The 15,901-nt window shown below is 36.5% G+C and overlaps 1 protein-coding gene across 1 annotated transcript; it reads right to left on the bottom strand.

Annotated features, from left to right (window-relative positions):
• Positions 1–3,065: 3,065 nt before the first annotated feature.
• On the bottom strand, positions 3,066–10,674 carry LOC108669271. The gene is made up of 4 exons (XM_018156576.2): positions 10,101–10,674; positions 9,287–9,397; positions 6,327–6,536; positions 3,066–3,671 (listed from the first exon to the last, which is right to left on the bottom strand). The coding sequence occupies exons 1-4, from the start codon at positions 10,426–10,428 to the stop codon at positions 3,460–3,462; spliced, it is 861 nt and encodes a 286-aa protein (XP_018012065.1). The 5' UTR covers positions 10,429–10,674; the 3' UTR covers positions 3,066–3,459.
• Positions 10,675–15,901: the final 5,227 nt, after the last annotated feature.

Raw genomic sequence — 15,901 nt, 5'->3', positions numbered from 1 at the left:
GAGAGTAGCAAAGTTGGCTAGAAATAGACTGGCAGAATTAAACTCTTAACTCATTGTCAAATTGCACGTTCTATAAACTTCTGAAATTGCTAAATTGATTCACGCTCTACCGACACTAATGTACAGGAGTTAATAATTTTTTAGGTTTCAATTGCAACTCAAAATGGAAATTAATTCATGGTAAAAAATCAGCAGGTTTAATTCTAAATGAAGCCTGACGACTTTGAAATTTCAAGTGCGCTGTTCCACATAGTTTTGTTGCGCATTGTATGAAACTTTTGGTACTGAAAAATTACAACATTAGATATTACAAATCATATATGAATTACATTTGAGGTACTCGCGTCATAAACCGTATTAATAGTAGAAACCTGATCATATTGCGGATTCAATCTATAAATAATTAAGGTGAATTAATAGCAGAAATCTGGGGATATTGCTGATTCAGCTTATAAATAATCAATGTGAATTACATCTACATGCAAAATTACCTCGTAGTGTTAGTGAATGCCGTACGAGACGGTACTAAAATAACGCTGGCATGCAAAACTTATAAGACAGGACAAATTGTTTAAAAGCTTATCATTATTGATCAGAGACTTTCATGGGTCGAATTAATTACAAATCATAACAGCATTCAATCGCCCAATGCAAAGCCAGAATATATTTATCAATTCGAACATCACATTTTTTCGTGAGATGCAAGGTCAATATAGCAGTGTGCAGAATTTCATTCAAGTATTTGCGCCGGTTAGCATTGGTTTATATTTTCGCCTTATATTCAAATTTATTTCTATTTCATGAATGTATGACTGGAATATAAACATTTTGAATCGATTTCAATGCCTTCTCGAGGATTGGTTATTATTTCATAAATACGAGCCTATGAACAGCTCGCATGTTTCAAAACCGAACCATTGCCAGCGTTTGACCAAGACGGTAAAATGTACTCTGAAAATGATGACAAAAAGCTCCATCTCGCACAACGGAACGTACAAGCCGCCTAAATTGAACGTTGATCAATACGTGGTCGTCATAGCGGCCTGCCTCATGTTTACCGGCTTGTAGATTTGTTATGCACAGTTCCTATGATACGCAAGTCGGACAATAATATTTAGTACACGTTTCGTCGCAGCTAGAAGTGTGAGACTGTAGCGGCCATTTTAAAAAATAATTATGCCAATTCATTAATTTGATATGGAAAGCAATATATGAATGGAATTACGTCCATTTATTCCTATCAATTTTCAAAACATTCATTGAAGCTGCAAAAATAATGATTTTGTCACTCAAGTGATAGTTGTCCAACATGTTTTACGTAATACATAATATTAATATGTAGTAATGTAATATGTAGTAATGTAATATGTAGTGATGTAACATGTAGTAATGTATTTTTCACGCGATAGTGGGAGATTGTTAGAGAGTTATATCAATATGAGCACAGTTGTGCGCATAGTAGCAATGTTGTCTCAAATCTTGTACAGTGTTGTCACGCAGTAAACTTGAAAGCTAGTAGAGGGATACAAATATTAATAGTCACAAATAACTTGTTAGAATTTATTTAATTTCTCGAAATTCTATATTGCATGCTAACGTCGCGGTTTTGTCTAAGACTATCGAGGACTTCCGTGTGCTGAATTCAAAGCTGCATTATTGTTTTCTATGTTTATATCGTATCATGAACTTATTATCAACGTCAAATACATTTTTATTTCCTGATAAATCGATATAAATATTGAATCGACGATACGGATAGATACTTAAACGTGGGGAGTATAGACCGTAGATTTAAATAAATTACAAAATGCTTGAATATATAAGATGATATTTCAGCCATTACAATATTAGGTTTTCCAGTTATAAACTAGTGCGTATACTTACTCTACAATAAAATTCTTTCGGTGCATAATTAATGTAATTAAACTCTAGAAGAATGTGATGATGGGGTTTCACTGTCCAGAAATTTCATTCCTATTTAAATAAAAAATAATAAATCCCATCGAGCCAAGTTAGTTTTTATAGATAGTTCATCTGTCACATGTTTAGGAGCTCAAAATGAAACGTTAAAAAACTTATGAACATATCTGATAACGAGTAATTGACTTTTAGGAATGAAACAATTCAACGCAATTTAATTCGACCAAAGAAAATGCGCCGAAAACACTAAATTAGAAATTTTAACATAGGGCATATAGATAAATTTCGTTACGTTTTCTATGACTTCTCGAATCCTCTTAAGATTGTTCAACTGTACATATTTTGTATATATTTTAGAATAGTACGAAGAAATTTGATTATTCAAAGTATGACCGGACCACACAAATTTACAAAATATGCACTGCTTGTGCAATTTGTCTCAATTTTGAAAATTGCTCCATCACATTGCAATTGGTTGATACGTCGTAAATAATCTGAATATAGGTAAAACATTGAATATTATATAAATTTAAATATATGATACAGATGGTGAATTAATGGCGGTAATACTGATTACGGTATTAATATTTCTGTAATATACAAAGCTGAAGAATCATCTTGAAAATATTTGTGTGAGTGTAACTACTTACTTGTTTTCTTCTTATCATACTATGCAGCTTGGCGGGTCCCGATATTCTGAATAGATTACTATGCAGATGAAAGGAAAATGAAAAAATCATGATATTGTATCATTGAACGTTGAGAGTGGAACGTGAAAGGTTTACATCGAGACATAATACAAGTTTCCTGGTATGGTAACCTGCTCGCGAAATTGTTAAATAGAATTAAAAATCGGTGCTTCCTAAATGCTTATTCACTGGCTATCTGGTTTTCCTTAAAGAGTAATATAATATAATTATTTAGAATTAAATTCCAGTAATAACTATTTGTGTTGTAACTTTGCAATCATTTAGGATGCATCGTCTATTAAAAGCTTAATTTTATTCTGAAATTTCTGATATTGACACTAATGACTCATGTATAGAGTGAATAATTTAATCCCGATAAAATTTTGGGTTATATAATAAATTTCAATAAATCCAGAAATTTCATGAGAAATCACAAATGAGATAAATAAGTTATTTTGAAAAAAATTAGCGCTCGTAAGTAATACTAGAAATTTCTGTATGCTTCAAGAACAAACAATTCATTAATGTTTGCATGCTTCAGTTCAGGCAGTGCAAGTTTATATATGAATAATATTTCTTTCAAAATTGTATCAAGATTGCGATCTAATGAAAATCTCAGTCTATTCACAGACCGAATTTTTTGCACGTGCAAACTAGTGAACCGTTTTTATTATCGGTGCAGTTATATAGTTTTGTGTAGGATGATGTTCGTGAAATATTCAGAATTTTTCAAACAAGACCGCTTCACTAAAATCACTGCAGGCCCAATGCCAGCACTATATAGTTAGTACCCATATCCTTAGTACATGTTTCGGACGAAGCAGTCCCAGTACACGATGGATCACCGCCTCTACGGAGCCACCATTGCCCTGCACAGAACGCTGTTAGACGTGGTGCAGGGTGAGTCGGCTAGCAGCGCAGTAGACGTGTTGAAATGTCCGCATTGGCCAGCGCCAGGCCGTCCGGGGTACCAGTCTGGCTTGGTGTACGGGTTCCTGTAGCTGTTGAGCCACACCCACTGTCCATCAGCGGTCTTGTAGCTGCCTAACCATATGGGAGAGCCTGTAAATGCATAAAAGTAGGTCCCATAGACTACATGCGTAAATGATAATGAAGTGACTTCTGTGGGAAGTGTTCGTATGCCTACTTTTGTCCTTCCGTGAATCGACCTGCATGCAACCTATACACCGTTAAATAAGCGTACGCTTCATGAATGCACTTAAAAATTAGACTTTATTCTCTCGAGCATCAGTCTATGCTCCCTTCTGTTCATATCTGGATACTAGATAATTTATTTCTTTCTTCATTCATCCTTGACTTGCTCGATGACGATAAATCCAGGCCAGAAGACAAAGAATCCAAGTTCGGGCTTATGAGAAACTAAATTATTTTTGCCACGGCCTTCTCCTCCATCTCCCACAACACATTAACCTGGATTTCCAGACGGTCTAAAATGGCCTCAAGTCCGCGAATAAAAAATGTCAAAAAGGCTCATAATTCAATTGTTACTAGTAAATTTGTAGAATGATGCGCAAAAATACACTTTTATATTATTAATTTTTCGTAAAATACAGTAAGCAAGTACCGCCATCATAAATTTTTGCCAACCAACGCAATTGAAAATAAAAACTGGGGAATTTGGCCGAAAAATCCAATCTTTCAACCCTGGCGATAACTACCATTATCACTATCCGTCTGAACTGACTGGTAGAACGGAATCAATACGAGCTGAATGAACGTATACGGGTACTAATGCAAAACAAAATTAATAATAAACAGTTAACTAATTCTATGAGAATAACATTCCATCTAACATAACCTTTATGAAATGTTTCCAACCTAGATTACTGAAATAATTATCAACCGTTCTTATCGACAATCTGTCAAATAATCTTGAACAAAGGGAATTTTTCCGGCCGATTGGGAAGAAGCACAAGTGACACCTCCGTTCAGAAAAGGCGACAAGAGTATCCCCGCTAACTATCGCCCTGACAGTCTGCAAGGTAATGGAATCTGTTGTAAGGTATAGGTTTATCGATCACTTGACTGTTATTCTGTTAACCATCTCCTATCAGACTGTCAGCATGGCTTTATTTCCGGCAGATCATGCACCACTAATATCTTGTCTATACCTTGAATGTTTGGACTCGTCTGCTGGACGAGAGGGAGCCAGTAGGTGCAGTGTACCTCGATTTTGCCAAGGCATTTAACAGTGTTCTGCATAAGCGGCTGTTGCGTAAGTGAAGTCTTTGGAAATGGAGGAAAATGTACTCTAATGGATCAAGGATTTCCTAATAGATACTAGACAACGGGTCAGTATTAATGAAAACGAAGAAGACCGGGCGGCGTGCCACAAGGAAGCGTTCATGGGCCTGTATTGTTCGTTGCTTTGATAAACGATCTTCCAGTAGTGTCAAGCGTGTGCTCCATGTAAGCCGATGACACAAAAGTTTATAACACGGTTAAGGATGCGTCAAACAAAGCGCAACTGGAAGATGATCTTGATAGTTTAGTTGACTGTGCTGATACGTGGCAGCTGCGTTTTAATGCTGACAAGCGTACAGTAATCCACATCGGCATGAACTATGAACAGCAAGCTTAGAAGGCATGGTTGCATTGCAACGAGAGAGTTAGGATTGAAAAGTCGACAGTGAAAAAGATCTAGTAGTTTAGGTCGACAAGGAGTTGAAATTTTCGAGGCATATTGAAATGCAAGGTAATCAATCCAATAAATTGCTTGGGCTGATCAGACGCTGCTACGAGTACCTAGGTGCAGAAGCGATGAAGCCGTTGTTTGTCGCTGTCGGGCGACTGAACCTAGAGTTTAGAAACGCCGTGTGGTTACCAAAGTTTGAAATGGACAAAAATTTAGTCGAGATTCTTTAGAGAAATGCTACAAGGATAATTCCATTCTTAAAACGCAAATCTTATGAAGAATGATTAGAAATTATGAAGCTTCCAAGACTGTTATCGACGTCTGTGTGGCGGCACCCATTGAAGTATACAAATATACTCATAATTTATACGTAACAGAAGGATTCCTAGAACCTAAAGCAAGAACCAATGCCAAGAACCGCGGTTATAAACTGAAAAACTGCGGTGCAACTTTTCCATGCGACAACACTTCTTTTCGTTTCGAGTCACCGACATGTGGAACAGCCTCCCTGATGATATTTTTGACGCTCCGAGTATAAACGCATTCAATAATAAATCAGACAATGTTATGCAAAAGAATATATTCAGTCTTTAAATGCCTAGCACCCTACGGAATTAGTAAAAGTCCAGTGATGACGAAAACCAACGTCGGTTTGAAAGATCTTGTCAAAAGGTCAGTTTGACATTTTAGTGCAGTTATATAATTTTGTGTAGGATGATGTTCGAAAAATATTTAGAATTTTTCAAACAATCAGCGCCAACAAATCAACAACAAGTCACGAAAGGTACAAGAACCAGCCATAGGCCTATTCTTCAACGTCGAAGGTACTATACCACCAAAGCAATACATTACCAGAACCCAGGAATACATGTACCATTACCCTTGTAAATGAAATCATTTTCACGCACCTTTCAAATTTATTTCTTATTTCGACGTCATTGTGTTGTAAATTTTATACTCGAAGAATTAATACCACAGCATTGCTGCAAATTATGTACCTGCATCGAATATTGAAATGGTCGTTGATCAATTTACCTTTAAATACAATTTCTTGCACTTACTTGTCCGTCCAAAGGCAACAAAGAACGCTTGCAACTGCTGGAATTCTTGGTCGGTGCGCACAGTGGCGAGGTCTGCTCCATTCTTCAGGCAGAATCCGCGTGCATCACACCACCTAAGTCTAACCACCACGGGCACCACGGGCGTCGTCATCAGACACAAGTCACCGGAGACATTGAAGGGTGCAGGGCAGCTCTGAGGCGCTGCTGCTCCTGAGGGCAAGAGAGGGAAGATCTGCTGTTTAGCTGAGTTTCTTTCAAAGAATTGTGGCTTTCATTTAGTTCAAGTATTAAATGCATTTATCATTTATTTGCCAATTCGTATAGATATGACTGAACGAAATGACTCGGAAAAAAAATCTTGAATTTTAAGGTACGATACGAATTAATCGTCGCATAGAAAGAAAGAGAAAGTGGATCTCATCTAAAGAGAAATTCATTAGCCTACCTATCATTCAGTAATAGCGGGATAACATTTCATCGTGGTTCCGGAACCGAGTTGCAGCTAAACTCTTAACTTGATTAGACGAAATCAAATTTCTGACGTTTGTTTTTTAGCGTTCTGGCTTTTCTGTTACCAATGCTTGTAGGTATTACAGAAAAGCAACAAAATCAACTGCGGGTGAATCCTCTGTGCTCTCTCACGACAACAAAGCTTGATTTAAAATGTTCGATCGAGTGTCATAAACGTCGTGACTCTAATCCGTAGTAAGTCCCGAACCTTATCGTAATGAACTTGTCTCGGGGTAAAGCGGGGTAAAGCTAGAATATTCACTCCAACAGTTTTTCCACCAATACTTCGGCATATTATAAATAAAAACTCAATTCATTACATTATATATGAAATAACTGGTATAATCTAGCTCTCCCACCCTATTTTTTACAACACTTCTCTTTAACTTCACTTCTTGTTGTTTGTTTGTTTGTTTGTTTGTCTGCTACAAATCTTGTAATCAAAATTTAATAATTTTCTACTTATCCTATCGATCTGAAATTTTGCACACTTGTGTAAAGTTGGCGACAATGCATGAATCAGATGAAAAAATAAGTGATTTTGAAAATTAAAAAAATTTTCAATATTAAAAAAATTGAAAAAATAATTTTGTCAGCTACAAATCTTATAACTGATATTTATTACACTTTTCCCCGTCTAATTGATCTGAAATTTTGCACACTTGTGTGAAGTGTGAGGCAATGCATGAATCAATCAACAGAATAAATAATTTAAAAATTTTATATAAAAAAATTATATATAAAAAAATTGAAAAATTATTTTTTTTAATATTCGAAAATTAAATGAAAAATTCATGGTACATCTGTAAGATTGGATACACTGGATTCTTTGGAAGTGTTGTCTTTAAAAAGTAATTTTTAAACATATATTATCAATGTTCACTTCAGATTCCACTGCTAAAATCCGATTTGATAAATAATATGCGTTTAAACTTACTTTTTAAAGACAGCACTTCTAAAGAATCCAGTGTTTCCGATTTTACACATGTACAATAAATTTCTAATTTTATTTTCATATATTAGAAAAAAATTATTTATTAAAAAATTGTTTTTATTACAAAAAAGTGTTTTTATTAAAAATAATTTTATAGCCAGAAAAGTTTCTTTAATTTTCAAAAATTTTTATTCTGTCAATTAATTCATGCATTGTCTCCGACTTTGCGTAAGTGTGCGAAATTTTAGATTGATTGGACCGGTAGAAGTGCGCGCTACACCGGTAGAATTGTGCTTTAAATATCGATGTTTGCTTTCACAATAAAATTTGTAGCAGACAAAATTATTTTTCCAAATTTTTTTAATGTTAAAAAATATATATTCTTCTAATTTCTAAAATTATTTAGTCTGTCAATTTATTCATGCATTGTCTACAACTTTACGCAAGTGTGTTAAATTTCAGATCGATTTGAGGGGTAGAAGTGTGTTAAATATCGATTATAAGATTTGTAGCAGACAGACAAAGAAACAACAAGAAGTGAAGTTAAAGAGAAGGTTTGTAATAATAATATGCGTTTAAAATTACTTTTTAAAGACAACACTTCTAAAGAATACAGTGTCTCCTATGTTACACATCTACAATGAATTTCTAATTTTATTTCCATATATTAATAAAAATTAATTTTTAATTTGTTTATTATTATATATGAAAACAAAAATTTTTCAAATTATTTATTCTGTCAATTGATTCATGCCTTGTCTTCAACTTTGCACAAGTGTGCAAAATTTCATATTGATTGGACAGGTAGAAGTGTGTGGAATATCGATTATAAGATTTGTAGAAGACAAAATTATTTTTTCAATTTTTCAAATTACAAAAAAAAATAATTTTGAAATTATATATTCTGTTAAATGATTCATGCATTGTCTTCAACTTTACGTAAGTGTGCCAAATTTTAGATCAATTGGACAGGTAGAAGTGTGTTAAATATTGATTATAAGATTTGTAGCAGACAGACAAACAAAAAAACAAGCAAACAAACAAACAGACGAGAAGTGAAGTTAAAGAGAAGTGTTGTAATAAAAAGATACTGGAAGCTAAAATTTATTTTTCTCAGGAACGAGGGCTGAATTAAGGTTTTATATTTAGAAGGTGAAAGCAAGAAAATAACTGATTGGCGATCGGCTGGAAGGAGATCAATAGGCTATGAAAAGGTGATCCAACATCGAAAATCTTCTTTGCAGAAATTATTTAATTTTTTCAGAAATATTTTATAGCTGACCTTCGTGGTCAATAGCTTATACGATTAGCTTTATAACTGAACCAACAAATTACGCTTTTGCCAAATGAATGGAAAGGTTCTGAACACGAACGAAAGCAACGAAAAGAAGATCACCTAAAATGAAATAACACAAACATTATTAATTTTAATGTAATCAAATCTTATAAACTCAAGATGCCAGTTATTATATAATTGGGAAGCATGGATGGCAATAACGTCAGGCTTGTGTCTTACTCTTCACGTCCATCATCCCACTGGGCAGGCAAACGTCCTTCACATTTGGACAAAACGAGTTGTTCTTCATCTCCCCAACCTTCATGAGCGAATTTCCCGGCAGCACGCAGACTGCATGAAAGAAGGCAATAGATCACAAACTTTCAAAAATGCAAGGCGATTTTTTACAAAATATTTGTATTTCGACAACTCACCGTTAGCCTGATTGATTATAAGTATGTCAATTGGATTCTTTTCAGTTAACTTGTTAAAAGCTAAGTAGATTACCTGTTTTTCTGCTCATGTTTAAGACATAGAATAATCTGTCAATTTGAAGCGTTAAATGGTGCTCTATACTGACATGTTCAATGCATGACAAAACTGATGAATGAGAGAATTCTGTTCACAATTCAAGTTCGCATTTTTTGTATTTCGCAAAATTTTGTGCTCCTAAGCGACCGGAGCTTCCATGTCGGTTAATAGGTTCAAATGAGGCCCGCTGTATGCGTTTATGAATGTTGCGTTATAATTCTCAGATTATCGTTCAAGTTCTATAATAATAATAATATTGCATTGGTGAGATTAGACTAAAGCATAACATGGGAAAAATCATCAATTTATGTCATTTACTGCCGGATTGAAAAGTTTTGAGAAAAAATCTAATCGGAATATTTCAGAGGCATTTTTTTAGTTCTGTTACTCCAAATTAAAAAATTCCGCAAAACTATATGCTAATTTTACAGATCCAAGTTTATAATTAATTTAGCTTATTCAACAGTTTATTGGGAGATTCAGTAAACTATAAATATTATGAGTTTAGGGCATTTGCACTAACCGTCAGTTTTGAAGACAGCCATGCAGTTGTTTGTTCCTGGGGTGATCGTTAGGTTAACCAGTCCATTCTTGATGGGCTTGTCGTCCCATAGTGAGCAGTTTCCTGAGCCGTCGGTGAGAGGGATGTAACAGGCCAGGAAAGTCCAGTCCTTTGCAGTGGCCCAGTTCCAGCATCGCATTTGGGACGTAAGAACACCAGAGCTGTTTTGACCACTAAAAGTGAATAACCGGACAAGGTCTGCAGACGCCGGCTTCCAGTACTTGTAGCGTCCCAGGCCTTCCCGCACCAGCCCTAACATGTATATAGTAAGGGCTGTACCGACCCTCATCTCGAGTCACTTATCCTTCCTTCACTTCGTGTCGATAGCAAATGAGTTTTTGATTTCGTACATTTCAAGTGTTCAGAACCCTTACTCTAAAAGCGTGAACCGAATTAACGGGTCGGGTGTTTGAATTATGTCGATCCTAAAAAACCCTAAAACTGAAGGACTTTTAGGACTTTTTAATACCGTGTTCACACCACTGCACTGCGTCGCGTACTCAATAGGAGCACTAGTGTGCTTGTGAGACGGACGCTTTCGTGTCACTGAAGAAGGTAACTTCTGACATTAGCACATGGAGCCATGTTTGTTCGATAAAAAGCGCCATTAGCTTGTGCGCTTGTCCAATTGAAAGTTTAATTTGTGTTTAATTTTTTTTTGCCCACGCAGGAACAGAGCTATATTAAACACGCAGGTTAAATTAAACTTATATCGTTCGTTAATATTAGTGATAGAGTTCAACACCTTCCTACCCTGGTAGCTAGGTTGAATTTTAAAGTTGTTGAATGAGTCGCCTGGCGAACAGCCTTTCGTTTATGAACGTAATTGCATACAAGGAATTATAACTCAGCAATGCAGTAAATAATTCATTAAGTTTTGTTCAACGAATTTGGGATCTGTGCCCTTATTATATGGCAGAAACGCGTTATTATTCTCCTAGGTATGAAATTTAGCAGCTGTTAGCATCATTAAACGGAATATATTTGCTTTCACAATAAACAGAGACAGTGGCGATATGTTAATTTCTTGGTGACCAGAATTTATTTTGCACTTGAATTTCTGGCAGCGAAAACACTTCACATTGCAAAGCTAAATTTTTTCATGTGATAATTTATGCAGTTGTTTCAGTTTCATCAGATATGCTGCAGTTTTTGGTAATTGCTAAGTTTGTAATAAATCAATGTGAACGAAATTTATGTAAATATGCAAAATTCACAATTTCGAGTGAATTTTGTCGACTAGTCTTTTTTCAGTTGTATTTTCAACACATATTTTATTCAGAAAAATAAACCTCACTTTTTTTGCGGGGGGCACCGCTATACTCACGCTAGTGGGGTATCATCACGCATGATTATCGCAAAGATTTAATGAAACGTTGATTTCCGTGAGACTGAAAATATTTAAATTAGACGCACAAACTCATTTTTGATTTCAATCATAAATTTACTACAATTTGCCATGATTTTTCCCAATTAAAATATGTTTAAGAAGTAATGACTATTCAGTTGATTTAAAAATCACGAAGTTCATGCACAAAAGCGTTTAATTCGTAAATTAATGTAGTTTCCTATTCGTGAGTTTTCAATCACGATAATTAGTAAGAAAATGAAACAAGCTGACTCAATTAAATTCCTGCTTTTCCGTCTCTAATGCAAGAGTTTTATCATATTTTTCGGACCATCAACCTCCTTTAATTTAAATTTTCATTATCAGTAACTCGTACCGAACAAATATAACTAATGTAATAAATGTTCTGTCTCCGGAAATGACCAGAAATGTGGTCAATTATTTTTATTTCGGGTATAAAATGCTTATAGTAATTTAAATATTTTTCATAAGTTACGAAATTGAGCAGAAGTATATTTGAGCTTCTCTATTTTACTTGTCAACGATTTCTGAAGGACTAAATCCAAAAACATGTCGCAGAACTGAATCCATGTTTAAGTTATCTAAATACTTCTAAACTCTGAACAGGTATCATCACCGTCAGCTCAATGTTTGGGCCCAAGGATTTTTTTCTTTTCTTAGTGCGACAACTGATCTTTATTCTTTACACACAACAGCTTGAGATGTCGGAAACTTTAAAATTACTTTGACATATGTCGTTCATATGTCGTTATTTTTCAGTTATTTTAATTAGTTCATGCTAATTCCGTTATAGCGTGCGGGGACCCCAGCAATTGAGTTCGTAAAAACAGTATTATTAACAAGTAGTTGGATGCAAGTTAAATGAGGGCCAGCAGCAATGGCTGAAGTTCTCACTTTGACGAGCTGGTAAATTTATATTTATATTGATTTGACTTGTAAGCCAATTTAATTCAACAAAAGTTTTCAATGCGAGTAAAATACCGAGTGAAATTAATCGAGGTTTAGTGGCAGAATGTATCATACGGAGGCAAATTTTCGAATTAAAATAGCCTAGGTAAAATATAATCATTGTTCAAATATTTTTTGGGCTTCAAACGCACCTAAATTGTGGAAATAAGTTAATATTATTTCGAAATTGTAATTATAACTTATACGCCATTTAAATTTTTTATAACGCTGGACTTCAAATTCTCTAGTCGTGCTGCTTTTAAAGTTTAATCGCAATTTAAACTGCTGTTTCAATGACAGAAAGAAACCAACGAAGAAACAGAACTCGCATATAATCGCTACCGAAATTGCTTAATGCATGTAACGCATAGAGAGGTTATTGCCTGAATATAACTTAAAAAAAACAGTTAAGAAATATTTGAGTGTTTATAGTAGCGATGTTCATAAAACATTGGATTAAACGTCTGCTTCGAGTAATAACTATTGTTTTCTGAAGTACATGACCGGTAAAAATGACTAACGTAGAATTCATGAAGCCGAGTAGTAGCCTGAATGATTTATAATACCAGTCAGTAAGTGCATGTCTACGAGTATCGATGACGCATTAATCAGAGGAGAAAGACTAATTTTATTTTAGTACTGTTCAATTAAAGCGATATGAATGACGAAATTTTCAGATTCGTCGACAAAGCTCTGTCCCGCAACAATCAGATATGAAACAATCTATCAGGTCACCACGACGTCTGCGCGGAGAACTCATTGAAGCGTACAAGTATACTCATGGCTTATACAAGGTCCCTGAAGGAGTCCTAGACTCCTAGAATTTGAAACAAGAAGCAACACCAGGGGTCAAGGCTATAAACTAAAAAACTGCGTTGTAACACATCCTTACGACAACATTTCTTTGCGCTTCGAGTCACCGACATGTGGAACAGCCGCCTTTACCGCAACGTTGATGCTGCGAGTATGAACGCCTTCAAGAACAGACTAGACGAAGCTATGCAGGTGCATATGTTCAGTCTTGTTCAGTCTTTAATAGAACTAGGTAAATTGAGAATCTTTTAAAGCATTCCCATTTAGCATTTATATAGAATTATACAAGGTCATTCTAAATGATGGACCCAATTTAATAAAGTCGTATATATATATGAGTATTTGTTACTAATTTATTAAATTAGGTTTTAATTACTCATTCAATTAATAAGTATAATTTACTACTTTCATACAAATTTATACAACGAGTAAGTGAATGTGGTTCATAGTGGCTTGTATTCACGTAGATTCGTAGTCAAGACATGAGATGAATATGGTTCAAAACTTTGTGAAGGACTTCAGTGCAGTGAACTGAATCAAATGATATCCAAAACAATTCAAACTTTATTAGTGTCATTTAAATATTTCTATCATGTGATGCATGTATTGAATTGCTCTAAAAAATTAAATGCTGTTTGATAATGTAATGCATTAAAATTGTATTCCGTGTAAAAATTGTATCCCTGGCCGATACTTGTCGAAGACAAATTTCACATCTTTCATTGGTAATTGCTGTTACATCGAATCATCACTTCATACCCTGACATAACCAAGGTACTACGGACTGCGATCAATAAGCCTAGCTCGCCAGTGGAACTGCATGAATCCTGCCATGCACCACCAGACGGTCACTTTGGGACGCCTGTCGGAGACCAACACTGACCTTTTCTCGACTATCATGATCCCTTCCCTCATGAACGTAGCCTATAACACTGCTCGACTGCAACATTATCAGCCGCAACCTGCAGACAGATAACATCCATAGAATTAGATCAGTCAGCACACAGGAAAGTAGCCTGACGTAGTATGGCCTAGCATCGTCCAGGCGAAAAAAAATTTACACCACCCGGACGGAGCGCGCCGCAGCCATGCAGAGATTATGAAGCCCGCCTCTGACCCGTCCGAATCTGTCCCATGTGTAGAATCAGCCTACGGTCGAACGGCCACTCGTCGTAGGACGATAAATTTCGAAACAGAACTATGATATCTGAAACCTAACTCCAGATGCTATGAGCTAAAACTTACGTAATTTAACGAAGCATCGGAAGTCTTTTTCGATCCGCGGTCTGTGGTGCACCACGGTTGAACTAGTGCTCAGCCTTGGTTGAACACTAGTGCACGATAGGATTCATGCAGTTCCACAGGCGAGCTAGGCTGATTAATCGCAGTCCGCTAGTGAGAGCGCAGCCGTGCACCACCAATTTTGTGCACCAATAAGCCCTGAATCGAACGCCTTGGATCTCTCCGGACATCCACCAATCAGCCGTGAACCACTCGGCTTTTCCTTCCTCCGGCCTCGCATAGAACCTGTCGTGCACTACCAGGCCGCGGTTCGAATCTGACTTCCGGTCATCGTTTAATTATGTAATTTTACGTTCACCTCATCTGAGGTTAGGTTTCAGATAGCATAGTTCAGTTCCAAAATTTGTCGTCCATCGACAAGTGGCCGTTCGACCGAGGGCTGGTTCTTCTTTTCTTTAATTGGAATTTATGGGAGCCTCTGAAGACTGGTTCAATGCGGCCCCATGTCAGAACAGTTCAAGTTATTTGATTGAATTTTGTTTTCAGGTACAAAATTGGATGCCTTGAAAAAAAACTCAAGATTTCTCAATGGCTGAAGGGCTACAGAACGGGGCCACCAAAGTGGAGACCACACCGGGGCAGAGAGCACCACTCAAGGGCAGAAAGCCCCACTCCAGGGCAGAAACCTGGGGACACTAATCACTACCTGAGGACACTAACCACTACCTGGGGACGCTAACCACTCACCTGGGGACACTAACCACTCACCCGGGGGCACTAACCACACATGTGGAGGCATCTTAAAATCTTTGTAGTAACGAATTTTGCAGGCAGTTAGATGCCGAGAGCATTTATAGGTGTTCAGGAGTTAAACTTCACTTTAGCTGGTCGTACCATTCGCCGGCTCAACACCTCGGAGCGGGACAGCACGGTATGCTCAAAGTTCGGGAAAGATAGTTCCAGAAAGATGACGTAGCAGCCGGCCGAAGCCGGCTACTGTCACGGGATCTCAGCACAAAGAACCTCTTGCCTCAACGGTTAGAACAGAACTCCGAGGGCTGGTTCGACCCACGGCCTAGATACGGACGGCTTGAAGCGTCGAAGGCTACGCTCCGGAAAGCAGGAATCATGATGGTCCATTACATCCAGGTCAGTGGTGGTCTTCGGCAGGCGACCCCCGCTTGTTACAGTTCGAGCTAAAGTCAGGGTATGAAGTAACAAAGGTTAGTATTCAGGGTATTCAAGATTATTATCAGGGTATTAGGTTATGGGTATTAAAGGGGATAAAAGATTATGAAGCTTCCAAGCCTCAGTTATCGACGTCTGCGTGGGAAACTCATTGAAGCATACAAGTATACTCATGGCTTATACAAGGTATCAGAAGGATTAA

Source organism: Hyalella azteca, unplaced genomic scaffold (assembly GCF_000764305.2).
Source record: "Hyalella azteca isolate HAZT.00-mixed unplaced genomic scaffold, Hazt_2.0.2 contig7231, whole genome shotgun sequence".
Lineage (NCBI taxonomy): Eukaryota > Metazoa > Arthropoda > Malacostraca > Amphipoda > Hyalellidae > Hyalella > Hyalella azteca.
This window is presented reverse-complemented; position numbering and strand designations above follow the sequence as displayed.

Coding starts and splice junctions, on each gene's coding strand:
- LOC108669271 (XM_018156576.2), bottom strand. CDS start 10,428: ATGAGGGTCGGTACAGCCCTTACTATATACATGTTAGGGCTGGTGCGG. Junction 9,398..10,100: donor GGCTGTCTTCAAAACTGACG/GTTAGTGCAAAT, acceptor TCTTTCATGCAG/TCTGCGTGCTGCCGGGAAAT. Junction 6,537..9,286: donor TGGGATGATGGACGTGAAGA/GTAAGACACAAG, acceptor TCTTGCCCTCAG/GAGCAGCAGCGCCTCAGAGC.